This window comes from Herpailurus yagouaroundi, unplaced genomic scaffold (genome assembly GCF_014898765.1).
Source record: "Herpailurus yagouaroundi ecotype Mexico unplaced genomic scaffold, PumYag 185, whole genome shotgun sequence".
Classification (NCBI taxonomy): domain Eukaryota; kingdom Metazoa; phylum Chordata; class Mammalia; order Carnivora; family Felidae; genus Herpailurus; species Herpailurus yagouaroundi.
Window position 1 is genome coordinate 21,125,926 of NW_024412416.1, and position 22,599 is coordinate 21,148,524.

The 22,599-nt window shown below is 46.3% G+C and overlaps 1 protein-coding gene across 5 annotated transcripts in view; it reads right to left on the reverse strand.

Annotated features, from left to right (window-relative positions):
* APBA2 (amyloid beta precursor protein binding family A member 2) overlaps positions 1–22,599 on the reverse strand; it is a 273,496-nt gene that overhangs the window by 54,753 nt on the left and 196,144 nt on the right. For all 5 annotated transcript variants that reach the window (XM_040493826.1, XM_040493824.1, XM_040493825.1 and 2 more), the window contains one exon: positions 11,593–12,598. In XM_040493826.1, the coding sequence (XP_040349760.1) occupies positions 11,593–12,558 (966 nt within the window). In that variant the 5' untranslated portion in view covers positions 12,559–12,598. The remainder of the gene's footprint in view (positions 1–11,592; positions 12,599–22,599) is intronic.

Here is a 22,599-nt window from a genome sequence, read left to right on the forward strand (position 1 = left end):
TCCTTCCTTCCTTCCTTCCTTCCTTCCTTCCTTCCTTCCTTCCTTCCTTCCTTCCTCCCTCCCTCCCTCCCTCCCTTCCTTTCACTGTGGTAAATAGACATAATATAAAATTTATCATTTTAACCATTTTTAAGTGGACAATTCAGTGGCATGAAATGCATCCACATAGTTGGGCAACTGTTACCACCATCCACCCACAGATCTTCTCATCCTCCCCAACAGAAACTCTGTCCCCATTAAATACTAATTCCCCATTCCCCCTTCTCCCAGCCCCTGGCAGTCCCCATTCTACTTTCTGTCTCTATGAATCTTATTACTCTAGGAATCTCACAGAAGTGGAATCATACAGGATTTGTCTTTTTGGCACTGGCTTACTTCACTAACTGTAGTGTCCTCGGGGTGCATGCATATTGTGGCAAGTGTCAGGATTTCCTTCCTTTTACAGGCTTAATAATATTCCACTGCATGCCAACATCTTTTCTTTTGTACTTTATCACCATGACTGTGGCACAGTCCTCCCACAAATACTGAAAACAGTACCATGCCATGATTTCTGAATATAGGCCGAACTGCCCATAGTTTAGATGACTTGGGATTCTTTGGGTTAATTCATTATGTTTCATTCTTCTTGGCATTTAAAAGAGGGTTGGAGATTAAATATTAATGAAATATTAGGCAAGAAAAACCTGGGACAGCAATTTCACTTCCTAACATCTCCCACAATTAGCAAATTCGATGCAACAAAAAGAGCCCTGACCTGCCATTGGTCTGGTATCTGGAGCAGGTTTTGAGGACTGGTGGTGGCTAGATTATCCCTTCTCTCTTGAAGATTAACATTCATATTTCTCAAAGTGAATAATGTGCTATTTTTACATACTTGGGCCCGAATGAGTGAATAAATGAATGAATGAACAAAGCAGAGGATAGATCACAGTGAGGAAGAGCTTCTATTTTCATGACTAGAAACAAAGGAAACAGCAGCAGCAGTGGTCAAAAGAACCCAAAAACCTCTGAGATACCTGGCGTGGGTGTGGTATGGTCCAGGCCTAGGCCTGTTTGAAGAAGACACGTGGACAGGTGAGTCTGCATCACGGTGCATCATGGTCAAAGCCAGCAGACTCAGAGGCAGTGGGAGTGAAAGGAACAGATGTCTCCCAGCTGGCACCAAGAGCTGGTGTGAGGGGAAGCAAGAGACCCAAGGCTGGGTGGGAAGTGTTGGGGTAGTGAGGGGGCTGCATCGGAAATCTGAGTGGGCAAACAGATCTCAGAGGCAGAATCAGAGGCCACCTGCAAATGGTATGGGCCAATGGAGAGGGAGACTGACCAAGGAGGGTGAATGGGAAACTTCCCTAAACAGCAACATCCCTCCAACTTTATGCCATGCCCAAGCTGCTCTCCTGGGCGGCAACCCCACATCCAGAGTCTAGTTCAGGCACCTGACCTATAACACCTGACTGCACCCACAGCAGGACACAATGGCCAACCATGGGGGCAGACCCAGCAGCACAATGGCACTGAAGACAGCATAAGGCCATCTCTGGAAATGTCTCTTAAATGGAGACAGGAACCAGATGCAGGTCTGGACCATGTGCCCCCTGCTAAAACCAGAGGAGCCAAACAAATAGATTCTGTAAGTCCAGTTCTGTAAATCCTTCAGCTCCAACAGTTTGGGCCTTGGCTTGGTCTCAGGTGGAAAGAGACCAGCTTCTCTAGTGTGAAGGCTGGCTGTGGAATCGGCTAACAGACCCAGACCTGGCAGGTTCTAGAATGCACCAGCAGCCCTGGGGGCACCATTCTGTCCCATACCTCCTTTCTCAAAGTTCCTGAGATGTGCTTAGTCTTCTCCAGTTGCCCATGGTCTTATTGATACAGAGTTGGGGGGCATTCTTTGTTTGCCTCCTGTGATCATAGTCCCATGACGTTTTTAGTAACTGATTAGCATTGGTCACAATCTGAATGCTTTGGGTTGAAAACCCCGTGCCCTCCATTGCCATGCTGTCACATCTCAGGAGCGGGCACCATGTATTACATTACACATCTCTGAGTCTCATGTTCAGCAATGTGGTCTTTCTTCCTGAACAGCAGATGTTTCTAAAAATTCTTCCATGGAGTCTTGTGCTTCCTCGGAGTTGTCACGTGACAGTTTTGTCAGCTGGATGCGTCTCCAGCCCCTGGAACATGTGAAGGACCATGGGAGGTGCTGCAGGGGCCTGAGGTCGGGAACTGCATGTGGGCCAACCCCCTGCCTCAGTCCCATGCCCACCCTTCCCATTCCCAAAATCTGCCCTAGACACGTCACTGGCAAACTGGTACTACTCAGATCAGTGCAATTCAGTTCAAGCTCCATGTGTACTGGGCACCTCATCAGGCCTCTTGCCTCTCATCTTTATAAACTCTCCTTCAGTTCCCACATGTGAACCTCTGCCCTCACAATCCATCCGAGCTGCTCAGGGGCTCCCCAGAAACATCTCCCCGAACTGCCCTGCTGGGGCTGGCCTTCCAGATGTTCCTGCCCCTAAGCTCCCTCCTGGCTTCCCCCTCCCAACCAAGGGCCTTTCTCCCTCTCTCCTCTCCTATTACCATCAGAATCCCACGTGACCTCTCTCAGGGCTCTCAGCCCCCATCATAATCCCAGCCCCCACGCACCTTTACGTTCAGCCTCACCTGGTTGGCTCACTTCCCGAAGCTGCCCTCAAAGTCCCAGAGCCTCTCGGCTTATCATCCTTGCTGCAGCCAGCCCCTCTCCTGAGCACCCAGCCCCATCTGGACTGGGAAGCATCTGTGGTCTATCTCCCTCTAGAAGGAGGTTCGCAATACAGACTTATGCCATTTTTAATCTTTGCACCTCTGGTGCCTGGTACATCGCATGGGCTGTGCAGAAAGGAACACAGGGGCCAGCAGCCCCGGGAATCTGAGCAGCCTGGCTGGGGCCAGTTGGGTTTGAAGGAGAGTGGGAGTTATGTGCAGAAACTCGAGGTTAAGGAGAGACCCTCGGACGGTGATTTGGAATCAGTGAGAGATCAGTGCGCCAGAGCCCAGCTCATCTGGGTGGGGTTCTTGGTTAATTTCCAATTGGGAACAGAGTGTGAGAAAATCAGGGCAGCCCTTGAAGGTGCATAGGTATCACCTTGTTGCCCAAAATTAGAGACCCCAGTGAAGAAAGGGACTAAGGATGTCCCCAGGAGGGCATGTGAGAACTATCCCTCCTGGAAGTCCCTGCAGGAGCAAGAGCCCACCTGAGGAAGGCCTGCAGAGAGAGGAGAGACTGAGGACATGTGGGAGCTGCCCCCACCTCACTTGTCACCTCTGCTCCCTCAGGTTTCAGGCTGCACACACACTTCCTCTGTCTCCAGTGTGTCCCTGGCCAGTTGGTCCTCCTCCCAACCTGCCTTATAGTGGTGGCTTTGTCCCTCCCTTAATGGCACTCCAGAAGGCAGTGATAACAACTTGCTCATTGGTGTCCTCAGCCCTGCAGTGTGGCCCTGGACCTAAACTGTTTGCAGAGCCTCAGCCAGCTGCCTCCCCCATATCCTGAAAGAGGCTCCTATGGATTTGAAATCATCATTGTCACCATCAGGGCAAGGGCTCCACACCCCTTACATCCACTGCAGACTCGGATCCATATCAACTCTGCTCCCTGCCACCCCAGGAGATAGATAGTTGTTGGCACAGATAATGTGTCCAGAATGTTCCAGAACTGGGAGCCAGATGGGGTGCAGGCTTCTTGCCACTGCCATTTGCTTTCCTAACCACTGCACCTTGCTCTCTCTTCAAGGGCTAGAGGTGGGGAAGTTTCTTTCTAGATTATTGTTAGTGGAAGGGCTCTCCGTGATTTTCTTGGACAATAAAACAGTGTTTTAGAGACCCTGCCTTTAACTAGATTTTAAAAGCACTGAAGCCATCCCAGATTCCTGCTAAATAAGCTGCTCTGTGACAGCAACAGCCACCTCTGGTCACAGGTCTTCAAGAGGCCTCATAAAAATCAAATAAGGCCATTGTGCTGACTTGACAAATAGGCCCAGAGAAATCAAGTTTGGAAGCCTGAACACATCAAGTGAGGGGCTGACAATGCCAAGGCAGTACCCTCCTGGATTTTGTTTCTCAGGGTGGCCCCAGGAATTAGTTATGGCAGGTGCTACAGCTACTCATCACAGCACTGGGAGCAGAGGAGGCTGGGGAAGAGCACAGGACCCCTGGGAACTCTCCTGTGCTACCTCCTCATGTGCACACAAAAAAGGCAGGACCTGATGCCAGAAGAGCCAGAGCACCTGCAGAATCAGGGTCAGGGCTGTGGGAAGAAAGAGGCCACCTGCACTCGAGAGAGGCATGGGGGTGGGGGGTGAGGACCTTCCTCTTCCCCCGACTGGGCCATGCTCTGTGTCTCCCAGAAACTCCTGTCCTCAGCGCCTACCCATGAGGTCTTTCTCCAGCCCTGCCCTACCTATAGCCAGGTTTGGATAGACCGCTCCCTCCTGGGCACAGTGCGAGCACCAGATACCTTTGCATACCTGCTGCCCTATGACATGCCAATGGAGCTTACCTGAGTGCCAGTGATCCCAGGTACTCCTCTCTCAGCCCCTTGGGGCCTCTTAAGACATGGTACCCTTTACTGCAAAGCAGGTGCCCATATTTACTTCCTATGACACTGAACAGGGCATGTAGGAGAGGCACCAGCCCACAGGAAGCACTCACAATGCCACTGCCCACCCCCCCCCCCGGGAAGGCCGAGGTCACCCATACACTTAGCATCGTCCCTCCCCATCTGGTGCCAGCATTCCTATCACAATCTCAAAAGGTCCTTCACAAAGCAAGCCTCGACTGAATGCGAAATCACAGCAAAGCCATCTCCACAAGGAACAAGGATAAACACTTGTATGTTTGATGTGGTCTCAGGGCCCTGTATCATGCCTCCATTTAACTGTTGTATTAAGTTGACTATGATGTATTGACTTTCCTTTTTTTCTATTGTCAGAGGGCCCTTTTAAGAAAGTGCTGGCTGGACCGATGATAAACAGAAATCATGAAAACCCCCAATAATCAAAAAATGCATTTGGTGTGCCATCCTAGCATACAGCACTATTCCGTGCAGTTGCCACATAAATCAAACACCTTGAACTAGATGGCCGTTGAAGTGCTGACGTGCGCCCAGCCCACAGAGTGCATGGAACAGGACAAGGCATGCCTGGCCACTTGAGAAATCTCCAGAGCCCAAAGGAAAGGAATAAATCTATTAAGGGAGAATTTCAGGCACAGAGAAGATATTTTCAGAGTACTTTTTCTCAAGACATATGTCACAGGTTAACACATGAGAAAGAGGGGGATTCCAAAAGAGTCAGTCCAAACCAAATCCAGTCCTTGCTGAACCCAGATGCACAGAGACTACAAGAACCTGCTATCCCAGGCCGCCACCAGATCTATGGAACTATGATCTCTGGTGCTAAACAAACATGTTCTTACAGGAGCATGGAGAAGCAGCCCCCAGGGGAGCACTGATCAGCAAGTCCCTGCTCCTAGGAGGTGTACTGATGACCCGCCAAGTCCCCAAAGCTCACTCCTGAGCTGTGAGACCAGAGTCCCACTGAGGTCCTCTCTCTACACACACAGCAGAAGTAGGTGCAGAAATGGCGATTCAATCTGGATATTCAATACAAACTAGGCTGGATGCAACTCACATAGTCTTCAGTCACTGTATGTAAACAACAAAACATATCAACAAAGCTCCATAAAAGTAAGGAAAGTGGTGCATGAATGATCTCTACTTGACTACTCTAGGGCCTGAGCCCTCATGAACTCGGCATGTTGGGATGATTTTACAGACTGGAGGTCTTGTGTCCACTGGTCACCCCACTGGTGTCATGACACATGGGCTACGAACAACGGAGCACGTCAAGCCCTCATAATACCAACTAAATAAGGACAAAATAGAAGAGATGGCCACTCTCTGGGAGGAATACTGCCCAATTCACCTACGTGGACTCACTCACCAGCAGGCAGGTTCAAACACATCCTGCCACAGAAGTCAGCTTTACCTCTTCTAGAGGCCCTTCTAGAACGGCACAGTGCAAGGGCACCTGGGTGGCTCCATTGGTTAACTGTCCAACTCTTGATTTTGGCTTAGGTCATGATCTCATGGTTCATGAGTTCGAGCCCCGCATCTGGCTCTGCGCTGGCAGCCCCAAACCTGGTTGGGTTCTCTCTCTCTTCCCTCTCTTTGTGCCCCTACCCTGCTCATTAATATGCTCTCTCTCTCTCAAAATAAATAAATAAAATTTTTAAAAATTAAAAAAAAAAAGAACTGCACAGTGCAGTAGTCAAAGGCATGAATTTTGGTGCAACACAGACTGCTTACCCCTTGAGCTGTGTGACCATGGGTGTGGTAGTTATCCAATGTAGGTCTTAACTGCCTCATCTGTAAAACAGGAGCAACCCTAGTCCCTATCTCTTCTAATCATTCTAGGATTCACTTAGATCATACACATGAAGTCCTTCACATAATGTTGGCCATGACCACCAACACCAGGGTCAGTTCCACCATCACCCAGGGACTCCCCACAAACAGCAAAACAAGAAACATTAACTCCTCAGAAGCCAAGAGTCCCAGTGGTGAAACAGGTGACCACTTGTCCCCCATCAACTTTCTGGGTTGATGTTGAATCATCCTGGGATTGAGACATGAAGCAGGGAGATCTCGGGAAGTTGTGTGATCTGGCTTTCGTCCCCTAGGATATGCAACTGTGGTCAGTAGCTTCCTGATAGGCCCTGCCTGGGGAGAAAATGGACTAATAACCAAGGTTTTGGGGGAAACATTGGCCAAGCAGGGCCAGGGGTATCTTTGTTGCAGTTAAGTCTGGGACTTCACACAGCACATGTACAACCAAAGGAGTGAATCTCTGAGATGGGAAATCTTTGCCGTAAAGTTTCTCAAGCTCATCTGCCAATCAGATACAGTCAGTTCTCCTTGTTCAGGGCAGTTACATTCTCTAAAAATGCTGTGAACTCTGCATGTATGAATACTGACCCACTTACCTCCTAGGAGAAATACAGGATGAGGTTCCTGCAAAGCCTCTGCTCACCATTTTTGTCAACTAATCAATACATAACCTTGTTTTCCATCTGTTTCTTTTTTGTTTTTGTCTTATGTGTGTTTCTCCCTAAAGACACCTTATTTAATGTGTATTCCTCACAGATGATTACATCCTGTATTTCCTTATAATAAAACTAGCTAAGAAGAGTCTAACATTTTCCTGACCCTGGATAAAAAGACCGTAAATTTCTTTGGCTCCCAGCCTCATCACAGTGCCTTCACCATGCTCTTTTTATTAACGGTCACCTCATGAATCCACAAAGTAACCCCCTTTTCCAATGCTTCCTCACACACTATAGATGTTACTTTAGCGCTTTCCAGATCAACCTCATGTACAGATTGGCGAATTTCCTCTTCCTCTTTCTGGCTGTACCATATTGTTGACTCATGGCCAACAGCTCTATCATTCACACCTACATGAAATATCTAACACAACGTATTTTTCTCCACAAGGCACATCATAGCCTTCTCATACTTAGAAACATCAGAATGCATTCCAGCACTGCAAGTGGGGGTCATTTTATCACCAAACAGAAAGCACAAAAATGCAAAAAACGTGGCGCTAAAAGGCCCATGAAAAGGACACCTGTTTGCAGTATGAGAGCTGAAACAAGAAGGCAGAGTGTCTCCTTGTTCAAACTCAGCTGGGATCATGCACGCTGACTGACTCACGTGCCTCTGCCTCTCTGTGAGTGTCCACAAATGCTTGCAAAAGCACCACGAGTACTGATTTTAAGCTTACACATAAATTTTAGCAAGTAGGCCAATTCACAAATATGGAATACATGAACAATAAGGATCAGTCAGGATTACCTGGGTGGCTCAGTCGGTTAAGCAACGGACTTTTGATTTCGGCTCAGGTCATGATCTTGGGCTCTACACTGGCAGTGCAGAACCTGCTTGGAATTCTCTCTGCCTGCCTCTCTCTCTCTCTAAATAAATAAATAAATAAATAAATAAATAAATAAATAAATCAACTTAAAAAAAAAAAGAACAAGGATCACCTATGCTTTGTTTACACATCTAACAGGATGCTAGTTTGCCTCTATGATTTGAAACTCTCAGCAACAGAATTTGGCCATGCCATGTGACAAAATATGTTTTTTGCTTATATTTTCCAAATTTTCCTCAATAAACATGGATTGCTTTGAAATAGCTCTTTCTTCTCTAGAAATACTCATGCACAGATCTCTGTTCCCCCAATCACATGTGTCTTCCTGCAATTTGAGTTTATTTCCTTTGGTTTCTCTCACATCCTGCCCTCCCTCCCCCACCCCCATCGCAGACCTCTTGGTCTCATCAGCATTACACAGGAGAGAGGTCTACCTGCAAACTGGAGCCTTTTCAAAAGCAAACACACTGAGGGAAACATCTGTAACAACAAGCAACATCTAGAGCATATAAAGTTCTCCTAAGATATAGAAAAGCACTCAGACTCCACATGATAAAGAGCACAAATCAAACATTCATAGAAAAAGAGTAGCAAAGGGTGCCTGGGTGGCTCAGTCCGTTAAGCATCTGACTTCAGCTCAGGTCATGATCTCTCAGTTTGTGGGTTCAAGCCCCACACCAGGCTCTGTGCTGACAGCTCAGAGCCTGGAGCCTGCTTCGGATTCTGTGTCTCCCTCTCTCTCTGCACCTCCCCCTGCTCATGCTCTGTTCTCTCTCTCTCAAAAATAAACATCAAAAAAAAAAAAAAAGAAAAGAAAAAGAGAAGTAGCAAGATAACATGAGGAGATGGTTAAAGTTCATACCCAGTATGGGAATTTATTTTCAGGCAATAAACCAAAAGAAAACTTGTACATAGATGTCTGTGCCAGTCCAATGTGTAAGAAACAATCCCATCTGTAACCTGTATGCTTGGTGGCAGGGTATGTGCAGATGAATGAATTAGAAGGCACGTGGCCTAAATGGAACATTCAAAGGTCAGTAAAAATGATCATGAAAATTATAAGGCAACACAGAGAAACACTTGTAACATGTCAGATTTTAAAAGGTGGATGGCAAAATTACATCTGGACTGCAAAGACAACCACATGCATTATTCATATTCAATGCTAGAGTCTGAAAAGTAACACAGAAAAACCAAAAGAGCTCATCTGCTAAGGCAGCAGGAACCATAGAGGATACTTTTTCTGTCTTCCCATTTCTAATTCCATTGTAATACTGTTGTCCACACAAGGACGAAATAAAAGGCTATGCAATACTCTTCAAAGTGTCCATGATGTAACTTTTCAAGCTTTAAAATGAGGATCAGAGAGGTGAGGGATGCTATGCAATTCTTCCTCCAGCAGAAGCCTTCCACAGTATTGCCTCTCGAACTTGAATGTGGCCTCTTGTCACATGTGGATTCAGTGGTTCTGCGGTGGGGCCCTCCAGTGGGGCAACACTGCTGGGCCATGGATCACACTTCAGAAAGCAGACTCCAGGTAGCCACCATTGCCCTTTGGCCGTTAGCTATTTTGTTTTGCTTTGTTTTGTTTTACTATAGCCTTAATCCCAGGCTATGACACACTAACCGTAGAAGGCCCAGGGAAAGGCCAGCATGGGACTCAGGCACCCTGTCCACCTATTTGAGGCTACTCTTTTGTTGGCTCCTGCCACACAGTCTGGCTGTCCTGGAGGGAGTAAGGGATTCCTTTTAGGAAGCAGACTGTGATCTGAAGCAAGGAGTCACCACATTTCCCACTGGACCTCCTTCACACACTCTTGCTTTCAAGATGATTCTATCACAGTGGCTCTTTTTGGTCCAATTTCAAAAGGGTCCTCATCTGGAGAATGGGTCACCTGTGTCTACAGGATGGGAAGACCCAGGTCACATTCACCCAGGCATGGCACAGTCCCCCAAAGGAATCCTTAGGCCCCATTTTCATCAGGAGCCCTTGTCAGCACTGAGCTTGGCATCATCAGGTACTCTCTTTGATGGAGTTAATTTGTGAATGAATGAGTGAGTAAAACAAAAAAGCTATACAATAAATAACCCGTTTAAATGAGCTTCTCTAGAGTGTCTCAGATTCGCTTTGAGGAGACACTCTATTTAGGGAGAGAAGTTACCTGCTCTTTCATTCAATGCCATGACTCTGAGGAAGAGAGCTCCTACTGGGTCTCCAACAATGGCTCAGGATGTCTCCCACCTCCACCTGCCCTTTGAAACCACCACCACCACCCCCATTCATTCCATCCTATTCATCTATCCCTCAGGCTCTCCAACCCAAAGTCTGCATTTTTGCTCAAATTAGCATCTGGTACAGCACAAAAACAGCAAAACGTCAGGTCTTGCCCACTCCCCGTCATACTCTAAAGATAATGTTCTCTTTACAAGAACTTTGTCAGGGAAGTCATTTGTTACAGGGTGCAGTATGCCCTGTGTAGCCCACGTTAGTCCCTGTGGCGCCATAGCCACTGTTTGGCAATGAGTCCAACTCTGCCAAAGTGAAGAAGGCCGGCAGTGCTTGGGCTTAAAGCCCAGACCTTGGGCCCCGAGCCACCTGCCTTTGGGGGGAGCTCCCCACATCCACTCGTGCAACAGCAGTTTCTCTACATCCCAGAGCCCTCGGTGCAGGCACAACTGCCGTGAATGACAAGAACACCCCAAAAGTGAGGTCAACCTACATTTAATGGTCTTTAAAAAGAACAAAAGACATCAACATGCAAGTAACAGAAACCAGCAGCAAGTCATATGACTTATATCCCAAACACACGTCCTTAGTGTATAAACTCATGGACTCCTCTGGGGGAAAAAAAATACTAATTAAGGCTTTAAAAAATATAAAAGCATTTCATTGTCATTTGCCCACAGAATCGGCCAAACAGAAGTTCCTTTACACAAGTGTAATAGTCACATCTTCTTTATATATTCACAGAGGGGTGTTGTTTTTCTTTTGTTTTTGAAAAGCAGCTTTTCAAATGTAGCTATCAAAATATATGCTCACTTTGATACAGTTAAAAGAAAATAAAGTTATGCTTAAATCCATTGGCCTCATTAATATGCATTTCTTCTCCAAGACTTTGTCAAACCTTCAAATAATTATTTTCAAAATAGTTATTTACAGCTAATGGCCCATAATGCCAAGCCCCTGAGCTTTCAGAAAAGTGTCACTGGGATACAATGGTCCCTGTGAAATGCATGCAGGTCACTACCCCTTGTCACTGGGGCATCCAACCACTGCCTGCCACAGTATGCACTCCCCAGCAACCTCACAGCCTTGTCAATGTCCCATCAGCCTGAGGAAAAAAACCTGGTAGGGGGATGGTAATCACAGGGGGCCACCCCCAACCATGAACAAATCCAGCACAAAGAGGCTAGAGATTCAATCTCTTTTAGGTGGGAGGGGGGTACCTTCTGGAAGGCACTAGAATATCCACATACCTGCTACATAACTGAATTAATGCAGAACTAAACATGCCCTTGAACTATGGGCTTTGGCACCTGTGTGGGCAATACCAGAGTATCCTTTGCTCTCTGGGCCCCTCCACCCCCTTCCCTCTGGGGACAGCCAGAGTCCTACCTGCTCTTGGGGCCACTTTGGCCTCTCCTCTGGAGTTCTGGACTTGGTCTTGAAGCCTCTCTGGGGGTCTCCGGAGTGCTTGGCCTCAGGAGGGAGGTTCAGTGATTTGGGCCTTCCCTCATGTCTGCTAGGGCCGTGGCTGGCCTCACTGGGTGGGCAGGCCTCTGTGGAGTCCCCAGGCCCCGGCTCGGGTCCCCGCACCAGCGCGTGTTCAGGGCTGGCCTCACCGGCGCTGGTGATGCTGGTCATGCTCAGACTCATCTTGATCTCAGCCACGATCTGGTCGATGTCCTCCTCCTGGTCCTCCAGGTCCCGGTCCCCACGCCTCGGGTGATAGGGGGAGGCAGTGCCCGTGTTCCCATTGGCCTCCGCAGGGTAGTAGTCCTGGTAGCCCTCTTCACTGGGACAGTAGTGGACACCTTCTTCCTGGTCCTGGGCCTCCAGGACAGAGGCCTCGTCCTCCGGGATGGGGAGGTGGCTGTCCCGGTAGTCCGGGCTGCCTTCGTCCCCGTGGCCATGCGGATGGGGGCCTGCCGAGTCCGTCCACTCCTCCACGGCCTCCTGGCACTCATCCGTCTCCAGGTGGCGTGTGCCATGGGCCAGGTACCCCTCCCCGTTGCAGTCCATGCCCTCCAGGTAGCTGTCATCCTCGGGGCAGTAGCGGATATAGTAGGTGATGCCCTCCTCCTCCTCAGGGAGGCCCTCATCATAATCCTCCTCCTCAGAGGTGTTGTTCACATAGTCGGAGCTGGAGTCCCCATCGGGGCTGTGGTCGTGGCATGCCTGGTCTGGGGGTGTGGGGCTCTCGGGTTGCAGGGTGGACAGCTCCAGGCCCTTGGGCACATACTCTGCCAGGGGTAGCTCTGCGTCCTCGCTCTCAGGCTCCTGGCCATGGGGGATGGGGCCAGGCCTTGCCCTGTGGTCCAGCATGCTGCTCGCCGTGCTCTGACGCTTCCGGTTGGCCATGGTGGATGCTCACGCAGCCATCATCACCTGCAGGCAGCCACTGTGGGGAGGAACGTTGAAGAGGACAGTCAGAACCCCACAAAACATGGCTGACCCAAGGCTCCCGCCAGGCTGCCAGCAGCAGGACCCATGGGAGTGTTCCACCACCATGTTGTCTCAGAGCAAAATTAATGCACATCTGTTCAAATAATGTGATGTCCCCACTGCAGCTGACTCATTTGTGGAGAGCAACGCATGCCCATGCCACAGAGAAGGGGGACACGCAGGGCTGAGGGGAAAGGAGGCAGGGGCAAGGCGAGGCACCTGCCATTCACCAGGATGACTGCCTCTTTCCCAGAACCTCACCGGCTCATTCATGACTTCTTAAGAATGCTCACCCCGTTTGGGTAGCCAAGGTGACAAGACAAGGAGTCATCAGATCAAGTTATTTTGTCTCAAAAAGCAAAAGAGAAGCTTTCATTCAGAAGACATGAGGAGGTCTAATGAGGAGGTAACACTACCTTCCAAGTCTAAATCCGCTGCTCCTCAAAGGCCTCAAGTCCCCTTCCCTACCAGCTGTCTCGCCCTCCCCAGTGCATAGAAGCCTCTCCTTCCTCCTAGCTCCAAACCAAGAGGATTCCCCAAGTGACCAGACTTGCCAGGGACTGTCCAGGCTGAGCCCCATACAGAGAAGCTGAACCTGAGCCCTAGCCTCACAGGCTCAGCAGGGTGAGGGGACAGGAGAGGGGGACGCCAAGGGGAGGACAGCACTGCCTGGCCATGGAGAGAGGGCAGAGGGTGTGGCCACAGCTTGCAGGATGTGGATCATGGCATCACAGGCACTGCGAAGATCCTGTAAGTCCAAATGGGGGAGGTCCTGGGGTGCCTGGGTTGCTCAGTCTGTTCAGCGACTGACTCTTGATTTCAGCTCGGGTCATGATCTCAAGGTTCGTGAGTTCAAGTCCCGCAACGGGCTTCGCGCTGTGTACATCCTGCTTGGGATTCTCTCTCTCTCTCTCTCTCTCTCTCTCTCTCTCTCTCTCTGCCCCTACCCCACTCGCTCTGTCTCTCTCTCAAAAGAAATAAACTTTTTAAAAATGGAGAAGGACCTTACCCACCCCCCAGGACTCTGCATTTTATCCCACAAACCATGCAGAGTCATCAGGCAACTTTCAGCAGGTGCATGACACGCAGGATTCCTGTTTTAGTCTCATCTCTCTGAGCCCAGGGTGGAAGAGATGCTGGAGGACAGAGAGCTGCAGGGAGGGAGACCAGTGAAAAGTCTATTCCAGCTCTAGGGAATGTGAGGGGCCAGCATCAGGGAAAAGCCATAGGGGATATTCAAACGGATCATTAATGTTTTATCTCTTCAGCTGAGTGGTGACCCAGATGTTTGCTTTATTCTTTAAATGGTACTTTGACATTACTTATGCCTTGTTTTTGTTTACATCATAGTTCATTTATTTTTAAAAACTTCTTCCAGTGTCCAGAAAAGAAATGAGAGCCTGTACACACGAAAATAGTTACAATGGTAAATTTCATGTTATGTATATTTTACCACGATTAAAAAAATTATTATTTTTTTTTTAATTTTTCAACATTTATTTATTTTTGGGACAGAGAGAGACAGAGCATGAACAGGGGAGGGGCAGAGAGAGAGGGAGACACAGAATCGGAAACAGCTCCAGGCTCTGAGCCATCAGCCCAGAGCCTGACGCGGGGCTCGAACTCACGGACCGCGAGATTGTGACCTGGCTGAAGTCGGACGCTTAACCGACTGCGCCACCCAGGCGCCCCTAAAAAAATTATTTTTAAGTGAGTGAGAGCTTAAGGCAGTGGAAATGAGAGAGGAGCTGTGGAAGCAATGGGCTCAGCACGATTAGACAGCAGAGACAGAGACTCTCATGCCAGTTCCTGCCCAGGCTCTGAGCTTCCCTGGCTATACATCCTGTTTCTTCTACCTTATCTCCCCCTAAAAGTCCTAAACTAAAGACCCTTTGCATTCTGTATTCCCCAGAGCACCCATACAGCATTTTGCTTATAGTGGTGACTAAAACACATTTTTCTATGAGACTGGGTTTACCAGATGGCCACAGTCACAGCATTATGAATATTCCCCAAAGAACGGAAGAGATAATTATTTCATCTGTCCAGACACTCAGAGTGCGAGCATCATTACTGATTGAGCCACATGCTTCTGACATGTGAATTCACTCCAAGAAAATTTCCTATTACAAGAGGCTCATGAATGTCTTGGTAGCATCACTAGATGCTGAAAGATTCACAGAGCCTTCTCCAGAGCAGCCCATGGACTAGAAAGATACCCCACCAGGAATATTATCACTGAGATGGACGCTGTAGGGTATGAATGTCCTCACAAGTTACCCCATCCCCAAGCCCCAAAATTGACAGGATAATCCCAGATATTTATTCCCAGGTAGGGATCGAGGTGCTCAGTGTTCACTATAATACAGGTGATCAGAGGATGCATCAAAAGCACTGACCTGCCTCACAGCCATTTATCATTTTACAACAGACCTCTTACCTGCACAAAGGATAGCTAACCACCAGGGACATGCATATGCTGTAGGACTGACAGAAGGAACTTGGCAACCACTTTTTGTGGACACAATCTCTAGAAACAACCCCCAAAATGGTTCCTAAAGCATGCAGTGAATGCAGTGGCTAAGAGATGGCCAGATTCCTACACTTTGAGAGTCAGTATGGTCAAAGGCAAATGGAGCTGGTGGTCAGTTGCCCCTGAACACTCAGTTCCTATTCCTTGGGAGTAACTCTATCTCTATATCTCCCCAGGTCATACACATCCACATCCTTGTTAACAAACAAACTAAGGTACACCGTACCTCTTAACTTCAGATTCCATCTTAACCTCAAATTCTATGTCATTTGAGGGATAAAATCTGTATGCAAATACAGACGTGTGTATGCCCACATCTACATATGACACCATCTAGGCCAACATAAGACTCAAAGATGAAAGTACATATATTACAGTAATGTGGGACAGTCCCTAATCCCATAAATAATTTACCCAAGCAATCTACAATGTGAGGCTACTCCAGCCAAAATTTCAACAGAATATTGGGGAAACTGTGACCCAATAATTCTTAGGTTCATTTGGAAGAATAAATTCGTGAAAATAGCTCAGAAAGTTCTAAAAATGACAGTAGTTAAGAACTTGCCTTATCAAGTATGTAAATATACTCTGAAGTTTGGGGCCTGAACCCATGACCCTGAGATCAAGACCTGAGTCGAGATCAAAAGTCAGATGCTTAACCAACTGAGCCACGCGGGCACCCCCATTTATTCAAGACTTAAAAGGTCTTTCAACAGCATTACAGGATTCTTCATAGCAAATTGATTCTTAGATTTTATTATTTTCTGGTGGCTGCAGTGTCTGCCATTATATATTTACCTGGCTATTGTTGGTACATAGAAAAATATCTATATTCATCTTGCAAAAGTCCATGTTCAAATTCTAATAATTTTTAGTTGGTAATTTTGTTTCTCTCATTTCCAGCATTTTATCACCTTGTCTGGATGCACTACCCTGGAGTGCTACTACACAGTTAAACAGTGGAGCTACTAAAAGACAGCCTTGACTTATTCTTAATTGCAATGAAAATGTCTTTCTTTACTTTACTTCTTACCAGGGCCAGTCCAGGATAAAGCACATATGGCACTCACCTCAGTCATGAAATTTAACAGGGAAGGGGCCCCTGGGTGTCTCAGTCAGTTAAGTGTCCGACTCTTGGTTTCAGTTCAGGTCATGATCTCCCAGTTTGTGAGTTCAAGCCCCATGTCAGGCTCTCTGCCCCCCTACCCCACGTTTCTCTTTTTCTCAAATAAATAAGTACACTTTAAAAAAAAGAACAAAATTTAACAGGGCAACAAAAAAGAGACTAGTTTAATACAATACTTTAAAAAAAACTATGCAAAAATAGATGATAAAAAATACCAACATGTTAATAGAGACAAGATCAGTATTATTGATTTTTCTCTTTGCCTCAGGTTCCCATAGGGCTCCAGCTGGACACTGTGAATGAGCCAGTTTTTCAAAAGTTTTCACCATGAAATACCATGCTAGTTGTTGGCTTTTCTAGAGTTTGATAGAGTGGACCTTCTGATCTGGTTCTCTTTTCCATGGATACAAATGGAAAGGGACCCACAACAGAATCCTGGACGGCAGCAGCCGCGTCTTTGAAGGTCTGCAGAATCACATTTAACCTACCGGGGCACTTTTGGTATAAGAGAAAGAACCCTCCTACTAAAGATGAAGACAGAAGGTCTGTGTTTAAATTCAGACCTCCATTTGCTGTCAGGCCTTGGGCAAGATATTTAACAGAGCGATGGTCTTCTGCCCTTGGTAAATTGGAAATGATAGCACCTGCCTTCAGGGCTTGAAGCGGGTTAAATAGGAAAATAACCAGCGGAGGCTTCAACTCCTTAACGTTTGTTTTTTCCTACTATATACAGGGAACTGAGGAAAATTTTAAATGAAATGTGAACGGAGAGAATGCCTGACAAGGTGTGTGTCTTGGGTGGGTGATGGGAACTCTGCCGACACAGCTAGCTGGAAATGGCTGTTGTCAAGTGACAGTTACCCTGGCCAAGGACATAATGTGCATGTCTGCAGCAGGACATAGGTACCTAAAGGCAGGACTGCAGGAAAGGAGGAGGTGTTGGGGAAAGCCAAGAGCTGCTCCCCAAAGCAGTGGTTCAGTCACTTTGTTGGGTAGAAGGCCCACCTGGGGAGTATGCAGGTTCATGGGCTCGAGATTCTGAGCCGGTGAGCCAAAAGCCAGGCCTAGAGCTGCAGGTGGTTCTGATGTCTGGGGCTCTAGGACTGCACTCCGGGAACTTTCCAGAATGGATTTGACCTCCTTGCCAATAAAATACAAGGCCTTTCTCTAGATGCCCAGGCCATCATGCTCCACGCATTCTCTATTCCTTTTCAAGATCCCACTCCTGGGTCACCTATACTCCCTGCCAGTATGACAAAGGTGGGCGGCCTGGTTCCACAAGGGCTATTCAGAGAACAGCAGACACCTCCCAGACCAGGAAGGTGTGGTAAAGTCAAAGGGATGGGAGAAGGAAAGGTGGGGCGAAAATATCCGTGAAGCAAAGTGGTTCCTGAAAAAAAAGGAGTTCTGAGTTTATAATATCCAGTGTAGTCCAATAAAGGTGTGTTTGAAAGCACAAGGCACTAACACACTGCCTTTGCATGGGAGGGCTTGCAGCTCGATGACAAAGGATTCCAGTTATAACACCTCAGTGACAAGCAGCTTTTTCAGCACCCTTCATGTCTACAGGGAGGTCCCACACAGCTGCCAAACCTCACCTTCCTGGGCCCCAAGCTCATAGGCAACATCTCACAGAAAGATCTGCAGTCACTTCAGTGCATTCTCCTTCTGGGGGTGCAACTGTTTCAAGGGGACAGCTGCCCTGTAGGAGGCTATGAGGAGCTTCACTCCCCTTGGGAGAGGGGAGGACACGTGACTAATCTTAGCACATCATTTGTTAAACGAACACGGGCAGATTTTTGTACCCAGAGGTGACAGCTTCTCGGGGCATGATACTTCCCAGAGATAAGGATCACAATTTGTTCTGTGGTGTATTTAAATAGGGAATATAGAGAACAGATACTCTCTCATAGCTGTTCCATCCACAGACAGCCACCGTTGATTTTGTCCTGTATTGCCTTCCATTCTCTTCTCTATACATCTCTTTTGTGTGGCTGAAGTCTTGCTGTAAACACTGCCATGTTCTCCTCTCCTAACATAATATATGAGCAGTGGGAACTCTCTATAATTATGATTTTAATGGCTACATAGTATTTCCTGGCCGAATAGACAGAATCTAACTATTCTCTATTGATACATGGATGGTGTCCTATTTTTATATGAGAAGTAATGTCCTGATGGTTCCCCGAGAATATACTCTAGGCCTTTTACCCCCTTTTATCCAGAATCCTTTAAACTTTCCTCCAATCCGAGGTCCAGGTTCTCAGAAAAGCTCCAGGAGGACTGTGGCCAGGAGAGAGTTAACCACCCCTACCAGGGGCTGGGCGGTTTCACATGGGAACATGTGAACAAACATATTGAGGTCCTCTGCTTCTGATTAATCATATTAAAGATAAATCCTTCACAACAGACCATCTGGAAAGCAATTCAAATGTACAGAAGAAACACGATTACCTGCTATGCATCCAAGAAAATGAAAATGAGGCCCTGTGTCCAGACTCAATTAATTCTAGAACAGCAAGCACATAAATCAGTAGAAAATGCAGACCCTGATTCAGTGCTTACCACTCTCCTCCTGAAACATGCTAATGAGATGTGGGAAATAAAGGCTTATTGTCAACAATGAAGAGCCCCAGTGTCCTTATTCTAAACCACATTTTTCTTGTGCATGGGAAAACAACATTAGCCAGTTCTTAGAAGCACTACTAATACAGCAGACCAAGATGAAAAAGAGTGATTCGGTGGCCACACTACAGACCAGGTAAAATGTTATCATACAAATGAGATATTTACTCAACCAAATGGCTACTGCCCACAGTCTTGTTCCTCAGTTCAGTCTCACAGGTTGTAAAGATAATAGCCTTTTCTTCCCTTTCAAGAACTTAGTTGCATTGACCACACACAATCTGAGTTTACACAGCCCTAGAGTACACCTGTATAATCAGTTCAAGCAACCCAGGCAAAAGTCATCAATAATTTCCCCAAAACCAGGCTGAGTTCTAACACTGTCACACAAGACACTGCAACCTAGTTCAGCTCACACAGGGATATGCTTCTCTTTGAAACTGGCAGGGAATAAAGGGCAAAAATGTCGAACCTTCAATAATAGGCTCTTAGTTAAGCCAATGTTAGCACATCCATAAGACAATTATGCAGCGATTAGAGTATTTACAAAGAGTTTATCATATAAAATGCGTTATTATAATTTATTCACAACCAAATAAACATAGAATAAACTGTGAAGAAATACATTCAAACACCAGCAAGGGTTTCCTTTGAGCAATGGTGCAAAAATTGTATTTACTTCCTTTCCTTCTTCATTTCTGAGTATGGTACTTCTATAGACTAGTAACATATAAAAAGACAAGTACCATGGAGTACAGCCCTCTACAGCCACAGCTGCCAAGTGATACTTCTGCATAGGAAGGGCGTAGGTCTCAGCATCCCTTGAAAGAATCCTGGGATGCGGGTGAGGACTGATTTGTTCCATCTGGGCCTTTCAGTATGCCAGGATATCTGCCCCACTGCATCCTTCAGCTTAGAATGAGCAAAAGGGGATGATCTAACCCTGAAATACAATTTAAAAATGCTGTCAGCCCTTCACCAATGGCAAGTCCCCAGGAGCTGGTATTTGTATCCCACAATGTAATCTACACCTGAAACCAGCATTCACACCATAATGCATGGCAGTATGGTACCCATGTGTATGTGTGGGCCAGCAGACACTGCTCTTGTTAGTTACCCCTAATTGTAAGAAGTGAACTTGCTCCCACAAGAACTCCCGGAAGTGTTTGGCTTACCCAAGTCAGCGCCTGTTCTTATTTGCATTCAGGAGGAAATCAAGGGTCTGGATAAGAAGGCAATGAAACAACACGAAAATTATCAGCAACATGCTTGAGAATGTTGAGAAAAACACATAATGTCTGCATTGGCCAAGGCCTTGTGCCAGGAAGGACATTCTAAACACATCCTTTACCAAATCCATCCTCAGAGACAAAGGACTCAGTACCCCCAGAGAAAGCAGCCACAAGACCAGAGAGAAAACCAGAGTCGTTTGTGCTGGCTGTCCAGCTATTTTTGTATTTTCCTAATCACTTCCAAACACACGCATCACTCACTGTGCAGATTTAAAATAAGCCATTATGAGCTGAACTGTGTCCCCTCCACCTCCAAATTTATACCTTCATGTCCTAACCCCCAGTGGCTCAGAATGTGGCCTTGTTTGGAAATGGTCATTGCAGATGTAATTAATTAAAAGAAGGTCATTAGGGTGGGTCCTAATCCAATATGACTGATGTCCTTATATAAAGAGGAAATTTGGAGACAGACCTACACAGACCTACATCATGTGAACATCACCAGAAGCTCTGAGAGAAGCAGGGAACAGATTCTCCCTCACAGGAACCAATACTACAAGCACCTCCATCTCAGACTCCTGGCCTCTGAAACTGTGGAATAATAAATTCCTGTTGTTTAATGCCACCCAGTTTGGGCTACTTTGTTACAACAGCCCTAGCAAACCAATATGATCCATAAAGATTATGTGTACATTACTCAAAGGAACTCCTTTGTTTTTTTATCTTCTGGAGAATTCTCCAGCATGTAATCAGGGATGTGTTTCCACCTTGAGTCCGACCATTGTGTCAATTATTCAAGTGTCCTTCCTTGCCTTTCCACCATATGCATTTTAGAATCATCTTATCAATACCTTTAAGTTTATTTATTTATTTTAAGAGAGAGAGAGAGAACGTGCATGTGTGCACAAGTCAGGGCAGGGGACGGGCAGAGAGAGAATCCCAAGCAGGTTCAGCACTCTCAGTGTGTAGCCCGATTCAGGGCTCGAACCCATAAACTGTGAGATCATGAGCTGAGCCAAAGTTGGACGTTTAACCAACTGAGCCACCCAGGTGCCTCTAATACCTGTATTTTTAATTTTTTTTTTTAACGTTTATTTATTTTTGGGACAGAGAGAGACAGAGCATGAACGGTGGAGGGGCAGAGAGAGAAGGAGACACAGAATCGGAAGCAGGCTCCAGGCTCTGAGCCATCAGCCCAGAGCCTGATGCGGGGCTCAAACTCACGGACCGTGAGATCGTGACCTGAGCCGAAGTCGGATGCTCAACCGACTGAGCCACCCAGGCACCCCAATACCTGTATTTTTAAAAATCTTGCTGAGAATTTAATTGGGAGTGCATTAAATCTATAGATCAACTTGGTTACAATTAATATCTAAACTATACTGAACTTTCCAATGCATAAATATATCTTTCCGTTATTTAGGTCCTCTTTGATTTCTCTTATCAGTATTTATAGCTTTTGGCCTACAGTTTTTGTACATGCTTTGTTGGAATTATATACATTTCTTTTGTTGTTGTTTTTTTTTTTTTTGGTGCATTGTAAATGTTCTTTTTTACTCACAATTGCTTTATTTATATAATATAGAAATTTAACTGTTATATAGTGAACTTGCTAAATTCATCTATTTATTTCAGCTTTCTGTAGATGCCATTGGACTTTGCAGACAATGATGAAGTCTGCAAGTAAGAATTGGTTTTATGTATTCTTTTGCAATCTACCTCCCTTTTATTTCTTTTCTTTGCCTTACCACACTGGTGAGGACATCAAGTATGACACTAAATAGGAGAGATGACAGCCACCAGACCTTGCCTTGTCCCTGATCTTGGTGGAAAACATTTGATCTTTCACCACTCGTATGATCTTAGCTGTAAATATTCTGTAGATGTCCTCTTTCAGATTGAAGAGGTCTCCATTCCTATGTGCTGAGTGTTTTTTAAATCATTAATGAATGTTGAATTTTGTTAAACGCTTTTTTCTACCCCTACTGAGATGCCCTTGTGGTTTTTATTCTCTATTCTGCATAACACACTGGCTTAGGTTTGACTTTCGAAGCAGTCTTGCATTCCTGAGCTATCCCCACTTGGCCATAATGTATTATTGTTAAGTATTGCTGGATTTACCTTGCTCATATATTATTGAAGCTTTTTCTACCTCTACATTCAGAATTATGTCAAATTACTGTGCATTCAAGCTTTGACCTCCATGCCAATGGTGTTGCTTTTTATTCTGTCCAGAGTTTTTAGTTCTAACGAATGAGAGAGACAGGCTTCAGTGGGCTTAATCTTGGCCAGCACCATATATCCTCCATTGATCTGCTCATAGATTTTGAAAGGTACATTAAGTAAAAACCTACTTATTTTTATTTTGTTCAATTCATCAAACATGTACAACTGCAATCAATGATACTGGCTCAGCCTGCTATCATCAGCACCATCAGCAG